The sequence below is a fragment of the Vombatus ursinus genome, unplaced genomic scaffold (genome assembly GCF_900497805.2).
Source record: "Vombatus ursinus unplaced genomic scaffold, bare-nosed wombat genome assembly UNPS02014870.1, whole genome shotgun sequence".
Taxonomy (NCBI): Eukaryota; Metazoa; Chordata; class Mammalia; order Diprotodontia; family Vombatidae; genus Vombatus; species Vombatus ursinus.
The window spans coordinates 11,870,998-11,879,603 of NW_020954648.1; the positions used below are offsets into that span (position 1 = coordinate 11,870,998).

Sequence of the window (8,606 nt, forward strand, 5' to 3'; positions counted from 1 at the left end):
GGCTGGATTTCAACTTGGGTCCTCCTGACTCCAGAGCTGGGGCTGTATCTACTGTACCACCTGGCTGCCCCTAGACTTTGTCTTATAAAGAAACATCTGTAAGGATAATACTGGGCAGCAAGAAATCTGGTATCAAAATGTTCTACTTAGGACAACATTTCTATAAACGTGTTGATGGTTGTTTGCTTTGACAAGACACGAAAGAAGGAACAGACTGGGTTTTTTATTTGTTCCAAAGTTGCTTATCAATAGTAAATGGTCTCAGGATACAACACTGCCCTCTACCAAAAAAAAAAAATTGAATGAAATAAAACCTAACTTTTATCATTAACCAAATTTAGAAAATAGATTATTACATTAGAATAAAATTTTTAACAAATGATACTGGCAGTATGTCCCTGGATAAATGACTTAATTTTTTAGTACTGTAAGCTAGTATTGTCAAACTCAAATAGAAACTGGGTCACTACACTGTACATAAGGATCTCTTTGGGCTGCATATTTAAAAACTACATATTAACATCTGTGTTCTTTTGTATTTTTATTTGTTTAAATATTTCCCAATTACATTTTTATCAGGTGCAGCGCATTTGATACCTCTGCTGCAGGTAAACCTCAAGACAGGGATTCTTAACTTTTTGTGGAGTAGATCCCTTTGGTAGTCCAGTGAAGTAATACTGTGGTTTCTTGCCTATATTCGTAATTGGAAGACTCTCAATTTCAACTGGAATGAAAATTTAAAAAAAAATTTTTTTTTACTCCATTCAAGTTCACTACCACCTGAAATACATGGTTTGTGAATTCCCAGATTAAGAATCCATAAAATCCATAATCCAATAAAATTCTCTTACAGAGAAGAACCTGATAGGCAGGCATTAGCAAAGGAAGTTTCTTGTACCAGTAAAGTCAGTTTCAGTACCTACCCCCTAATATTTTCCACAAAAATATTTGTGGAACAAATGTTTGGTCTTAATTGCATCCCTTACTCCTGGAGCTGGAATATTCAACTGAAGTGGAATAATGAATCTTTCTCTTCAAGATGAGCTTGTAAATTTATCCTTTCTCCTTGACCTCATAGGGATGGCTATTGTTCCGAAAGGAATGGTGGACCTCTAGGAGCAGCAACCTTTCAGGCATCACCCAGGGATAAACATGCCCCAACATAAGCCCAGGCACAGGCAAGCCCCTTACCACCAACCACAGACTGATTACAACCCATGTATTCATGTTAAAACGTGAACTTTAATTGTAAAAACGATTTTCCATAACTCTGGTCATATCAGCCTCTGTAGACCACTTGGCTCAGATCTATACAGGTATGATATAAACTATACAGTAACCATTTGTACAACAGAACAAATTCAAGTGCCATTTTTGTCTTATCATTAGGGGTAACCCCAACCTTTGTTGGGCCTTTGGAATCGCCACAGCTAAGAGTTAGTAGGGTTTTGCAAGCATTGTCGTTGGAGTAGTATTTGCTTCCGTGGTTTCATATTTGGTAGGCAAACTCTTCAGGGAAAGGGGTTTTGGAGAGAAGGGAAAAACCGTCAGGTTTTTGTTATTGCTAGCAAGATGTTAATAGAAGTGCTTTCCATCTTTAAGGTGTTCAGGAGGCTGCACTGGTCATAGGGCAAGAGAAATCAGATTATATTCATCTACATCTGTTGTTTTTTCTTCAATTTAACCGGTGCTTCCAAGATGACCAAAGATTGACCTGAATGAAGTGAATAAACCTAATGGGGGGGGGAAGGTTTGGATGTTTCTTCTCCTCTCTCCCACCCCACCCCCTTGCCCTTCAACCTTTCCATCAGAACAAAGGGAGGCATTTGTTAACAGGAGTCGATCGGTCAGGAACATGCAGCTTTACTGCTTTCTAAGAAAATAGATTTCTTTTGTAGTTGGTGTAACTAGTTGTGTTATCTCCTTCAGGAATAACTAAACCTCATTTCCTAAGAAGAGAATATTCGTAATTGGATGACAACTATCCCTCTGCTAAGATGTTTAAATCATACTCCTGTGGCTTCTTTTAGGGCAGGTTTCCTTAATATAACAAAATTGCCTTCTTCCAGCATTGTAGTTTTGAAATCCCTTAAATATTTAGTCACTGATAGAAAAATAACTTTCCCTTTCCTGTAAGAAAAAAAATCAACTTGCAGGATTTTCTGACAATATTCAGTAATCTTCTGTAGCTCTTTAGAGCACAGACCTATTAGTAATCAAGATAAGATTTCTAATCACATCTTTTAAGGACATGCGGAAAGGCATGGACTCCACTCTCAAGTCAAATTGTGGTAGCATCACTTTTTAATAGGAAACAGTCCTGCAAGTCATCATAAAGGATGCGTGGGCTCTACAAAGGGAAGGGGGCTGCTCTGCACTCACAGTTCAGGGGATGGGGAGGTTGAAGCTTTTACCACCCAAAGCAAGGGATTCTTGGTCCCATCAGCCGAGTGCAAAGACAGACCTTGGGGATAAGACACCTATTCTTGGGTCTCCCCAGTTTTTTGCTTACTGCTATAGGGCATCAGATCTTGGGAGAACATTGACTCTTTGGGCCCCTCAATTCTTACAGGCTTGAGCTGTTGGGATTGGCAAGACCGCTGGCCCATCATGCCCGGAGAGCTCCACTATTGCCTAGAGTGTAAGTTTTTACCTTTCCTTAGCTGGGGAGCACCACTGCCATTAAAAGGTCAGTTTAGTTGTTGCTCTTCACAAGGGGTTTCCCCCAAAAGACTCCTTTAAAGGCAAGTAACTTCATAGTTCTAACTATTTTAAAGGATTTTCTAGTTTGCTCAAACATAAGCATCTTCAATTCTCATGCTTTTGTTAAAAAGAACAAGATAGCAGTAAGGTTTTAAATTTATCTTCATCCTCCACTGCTCAGGTTGAAATGTGATGGATCAGTAGTTGGTAGGGGAATTTTCACACTATATGGGTTTTTTACATACATGTTTTGGTCTCAAATTTTGCTTTATTTTACCATAGGGAAGAACAAGGTAAATTACATATGCAAATAAGTACCACAGATTCTACCTAGCAAATCCCTCATGTTCCTTTTAATCCCTAGCCTGCTTCTCCCCCCCCCAAAAAAAATAGGAATGAAAAACATCTGTGATGCTTTGATGGCTGATGCCCTATGAGAGCAAAATGTTTTCTACTTCAAGTCAGTGACCGTTTACTATGGTTCAATAGTGTATGAAGCCCCTGGTCTAATATTGCAAACCAAGAATGGTAATCACCATACTAGGGAGAAGGAATGCCTCAGGTCTAGCTAGATCAGAAAGCTCCAGACAGATCTGAATCCTGTCTCCTTTCCTTACACTGATGAGTACTGCCACTGTCTAACTCTTTGTAAAATGAACTGGACTTTAAAGCAAGAAGACATTTGGAGTCCACAGAATGACTTGTTCTGGCTAATGCCTCTTAAGTAGTTCTGACATCCTATGTACCTAAGTGGATGCCTTTCCATCATGAGGTCCAGGCCCTTGGTTTCCAGTCTGCTTTAAGGGAATTGATGGGGATGATTAGACATAGGTGCTTAAGCTCTGCAGGAATTAGAGGGTAAAGTCCTTACCTGCTAGCATAAGGCAAAATTAGTGAATATGACAGAAGAGGCTGGATTGTACCTCAGATTGAATATATATCCCCAAAGGTCTTTTTAAACCTCAGATCCTATGAATGTAGAGGCATTTTAAAGACAGTGGAGTAATAGAGGCAAAAAAGAAGGCCCACAGTGTTCCCAAGAGGAAGTTACAGATTTTTTTTCTTTACAAATACTTGTATCATTGGAACGCTGGCCACTGCACCCATAGCAAAAAAAAGAAATTCATTAAGTCTTTTGTCTATACTTGAAAGTATATACCCTGAATATGGAGAATGTGTTTGTATTACCATCAAGTATATCTGCATTTCACAGTACTCAAATTTCACATCCTAAAAGTCAGGCTCGGCCAACACTTCTAAAGAAAGCAGAAGCCTTTGTCATCCCTGATGGTAAAAAAAAATATAATTCATTTTTTCCTCATTGTTCTTCCCAACTATGTCAATTCATCTGGTGGATCATGGTTACGGTCACATATATTCATGTTAAAATAATATAGTGAGAGAAAGAAGGGGAGAAAGCACTTCCCAAGCCCAAGCTATGAAAACTGAGACCCAGGAGAAAGAATAGTTCCTACCCCACCATATCCATGGGCCTGGATTGTGAAAGGTCTCATTGTAGCTCCCACGAGCAGGCTGCTGACTGCAGCTGACTTAACAATTCCCCTCCTCTTCCCCCAAGTTAACAGGAGGGCAGTCACCCACCACTTTGAATATGGCTGTGAAAGGCATCCAGACAGAAAGCTCTGTGGGAACTTGGATGCATCCACAACTCGTGTTCACTAGTGTTCTTGATAACTCTACCCTGAGAGAAGGCACTGTTGAGATTCCTTCCTACCAAGGAAGGGAATAAATTAACTTCTCTGTCCCTGGCTTCAGTTACTAGACTCAAGAATGCCATTCATGGCCCTTCATACTAAAGATAAATAGGACCTTTAAAAGAGATCACATCTGTTTCCTTAGCTTTAATACTCTGACCAGTTGAAATAACCAGCCCTAGTACTCAGTAGATTTAGAGTCCAACCTTCCTTTCAGTTTCATGCCAGTTTTCTATCTTATAAAATAAACTCTGCTCTTTAAACCCAGTACACATAGCCCTCAGTGGAAACTAACCCGTGGGAAATTTTTGTCAAGGGCACGGTAGTCAATTCCTGCCCCCATCCAAGCTCTAGCATGAGCTATGTAGAATATAGAATGGAGAGAAAAGGGAATGAATGGCCTGTAGCAGTCCTGTAAAAGTGTTTCAGGGCCTCCTTCGACTCTTGCAAGTTTCTTATGACATTATACCAGTTTTCAGTAGTACTTAGGCTGAGACACATGCTTATGTCCTGCCCTACAGTCACTGCTACCAAAAGTGTACTTGCTTCCTTTAGTTGAAGCAACTGGCCACCAAACAGGAATTCACATGATGAAATCAGAGGATCAAAATCCTAAAATGCATCCAGGGACTTAAGGTATCTGGTCCCTTGCCTTCAGGTAAGGGTATATTTCAATCATACTGGACAGATAGTTGTCTTCTCTTGAACACTGCCAGTAACAGAAATAACCTTCCTGAAGTCTGTTCCAGTGTTTTAGAGAAGCGGGCTGTCCTGGTAACCAATCTTCCACTTGATCTCATCCCTGAGTCACTCTAGAAGATCTCCTTAAGAAATCAGCTTTCACTCTCACTTCCCAAGGTCAGACCAGGCCCAAAAACCTGGACAGTTTTGGGGTGAAAGTTCTATCAAAGCCAGAATACAAAACCAAGGTCGTTTAATTTGAGGGATAAGGAAGGGGGAAAAAAAGGAAAATGTAAAAGTTATGTTTGTTGAAAAGTATAAATAATGTTCTTTCATATAAACTTGTTAAATAAAAATGAAATCCTTTGGGAGCCAGTGGGGTGAATTCCAGGGGTGCGTGTCTCTTCACATGAGGGAGTCATTTCTTCACCAACCCTCTCTAAGGGCAGCAGGGATTATCGATGACTAGCATCACATCAATGCCATATGCTTCCAGCAAGTCCATAAGGAAGCTTCGGTCCCCTTGGGGATCCAGGCCCATTCCCCGGGCATGCTCTGCTGTCAGTGTCTTGTCCTGGCTTGCGGAGACCTCCAGCAAAGTCTGGAATATCCTGTTGTTCTGCTCCAAGAAAAACCTGTAATGCCCAAGTTATAGCATGAGAAATGGAACAAAGTTCACCCAAGTAATTACAAGAACACTCTCAAATGTGAGGAAACTATTGAAACTTTTGTTTTCAAGGTATTTTAAAGCATTCACTTTATAAACAGCGAAGGACTTTTTAAGGGGGCTGGAAGGGAGGGAAAGGGACCAATTACTTTTGCCAGGAGAGAGGGCTTTAAACTGAAAATGGAGAGAAAACTGTTCACATAGATCAACCAAGCCAAATTTGAAGAAGGTAACATGTGACATGAGATGAACAGTCATGGAAAGGTCCAAGAACTCATTGGAGAGAGGCTCCAGAAAGGGGTATTAATGATCCTTTAAGGAAGAGAGGTAAGGAGGAAAATGCATCTTAAAAACCTTAACTTCTTTCAAGGATCAATTTAAGGCCCTTTTCTTGAAGCTCTCACTAATTCCCTTAGTTGTTAGTGGGTTCTCCTGCCTACAATAATCCTGTATTTACTTCTTTTTCTATATATTAGGTACCCCTAATATAGGGGTTCCTAACCATTTTTTGTGCCGAGTCCTCTGTCAGTCTGATGAAGCCTGTGAAATTCCTTGCCTACATTCCTAACTGAAGGAAATGTTAAATTTCAATTAGTGAAAATTAAGGTGTAATTTTTTTTCCCTGCTTCCAGGTTCATAGACAACCCCCCCCCAAATCTATCCATGAACCCTCTTGGGGTTCAAAGATCCCAGGTCAAGAACCCTGGCCTAGGATAATACAAGCCCTTTGAAGGAAGGACTTTTGTTTTTTCTAGCACCTAGTGTAATGCCTTGTACACAGGGATAGATGATTTCCTTGGTATGGGAAGTCCCAGGTAAGGAAACTCCCCTATCAATACAGATAAGAACCTTCTCTGCAATTTCCAATCTTGAGAGAACTGCCTAGTACATCGAGAGGTTAAATGAGTTGCCCAAGATCACATAGCCAGAACATGTCAGAGGCCAAACTCAATTCCAACTTTACTATGGCATGATGCCTTATAAGTATAGGGGTTTAATAAAGATGTATTGAATTGCCTGACAGAATCATTGAAGATCATGAAAGGTCACAACAACTTAGAATGAATCTTATAAAGTGTTTTTAATACAGTTGAAATGAGTAAGTTGACATTTAATTGGTATAAATCTACAAATACAGAATGAGAGAGTAACATCAAGATAGCTGGAAGGAACTGATCTTAGGCTGAATTAATAGCTTAGTATCTAAAACCTGAAAATGAGCTAAAATAAAAACTTATAAACAATCTGTTTGAAAGAATGCCTATTAATAAGAACAGCCACTAATGGTTGGAATCACTAATCTTATTTCAATTAGAACTTTGCCCACAATTCTCTAAATTCTATTTTTTGACCTAGTGCTACCCTTAGAAAAATATGGCATTTTTTTGGAATGGCAAAAAACTGGAACCCATGGAGGTGTTATCAGTCAGGAAAGGGCTGAACAAATTGTGGCATACGAATGTAATGGAATACTATTGTGCCATAACGAAATGACAAAAACAATGGATTTGGAGAAACCTACGAAGACTTCTATGAACTGATGCAGAACAAAGGAGAATCAGGAAAACAACTTAGACTATTAACCAGCACTGCAAAAGGAACACCCCGACTCCTGAAAAGGGGCCAACTTACAAAACAAAGAGGTCTTCTTCACAAGGGTTGCAGTCCTCACCCACCTCCTGAGAGTACAACAGCATCTGCCTATTTTAAAGAAGAATGTAGTCAAGTACTTGCACCTGGACAGCAGACTGCCCGAGAATCCCAGGATATCATGCAGACAGCTGGGTGGTTATACTAGGCTCCCTGACCCAGCAGTGTGAAACCAGGTGAGTAAAAAATGGGAAAGAAGAACACAGAAAAGTATGGGCAAGGGAGAACTAATCAGAACTAGAACACAGGCCTTTCCCTTCTCTTTTCAAACTCAGTTTGCCCAGAGGTCATGCTAATTGCATCTCTCCTGCTTTTGCTTAAGAGGTAGGGCACTCTGGATGTGGAACCATATAAAGTAGATCAACAAGATTAAGTCCCGTGATTCTCATCAAGTTGGGCAAAAAAGGGAGCAGCATTATAGAAGGAGCCTGCCTTCCTTAGGAGGAGGTTCTTCTTTTACTTCCCTTCCTTTAAGTATTACACAGCTAGTTCTGAATGGGCAGAAAAGTTCCCAGAGTGGGTAGGACAGAAAACCTGTATATTTCCTATTTACAAAATGAAAGGCCATCCCCTTCTCCCACTGTTGAATTCCTGTTGGAGTCTCCATTCCCCTTCTGGCCTGGTTCCTAATCTTCTGGACGATGGCACTACCTCTGTACCTCCTTTATTAATTTAATCTTTTCCACTCCCTTTTCTGTTTTTATCTCTAGTGCTTAGTAGAGTACCTGGCACATAGTAGTGCTCAATGGTTCTTTCCCTTCCTCCTTTTCTTCTGGTATGAGAAATATAACAAGTAGTCCTGGGCTGAAGAGTAGAATAATAATATATCTCCATTCTCCCTGTACCTTCTCATTTCCAAAGCAGGTTGCCCACATTTTACCCCCGCCCATCCTACCACTCACACCCGCACCTCCCCCCTACCTCTGCTCATTAAGTCTCCGGTATTTTTCTTTATCAGCACTGTTGAGCTTAAGCAGTGGCTGCAGGTGTTCGTGGTGTGTCTTCACATTCTGGTTGTCCACATAAACATCATACAAATCATGCTTCTCTTCAAAGATCTTCTCTGTTGTACCTGTAGAAGCCAAGGTCAACAATCAGGAAACCAGGTTGTGGTTTCATAGTTTCATCAGGGAATTCCATAACAGTTTCAAAGTCATCCAGGAATAAGGAGGAAACGGGACCTGATGAAA

General features: G+C 40.4%; 1 protein-coding gene across 1 annotated transcript in view; it reads right to left on the reverse strand.

Moving 5' to 3' along the window:
• Positions 1 to 1,222: 1,222 nt before the first annotated feature.
• The window catches only part of KIAA1147 (KIAA1147 ortholog), a 54,974-nt gene continuing 47,590 nt past the window's right edge, over positions 1,223 to 8,606 (reverse strand). Inside the window, exons 7-9 of the mRNA XM_027842358.1 lie at positions 8,338 to 8,488; positions 7,399 to 7,467; positions 1,223 to 5,734 (exon numbers count right to left, since the gene is read on the reverse strand). Coding sequence (XP_027698159.1) covers positions 5,539 to 5,734; positions 7,399 to 7,467; positions 8,338 to 8,488 — 416 coding nt within the window. The 3' untranslated portion in view covers positions 1,223 to 5,538. The remainder of the gene's footprint in view (positions 5,735 to 7,398; positions 7,468 to 8,337; positions 8,489 to 8,606) is intronic.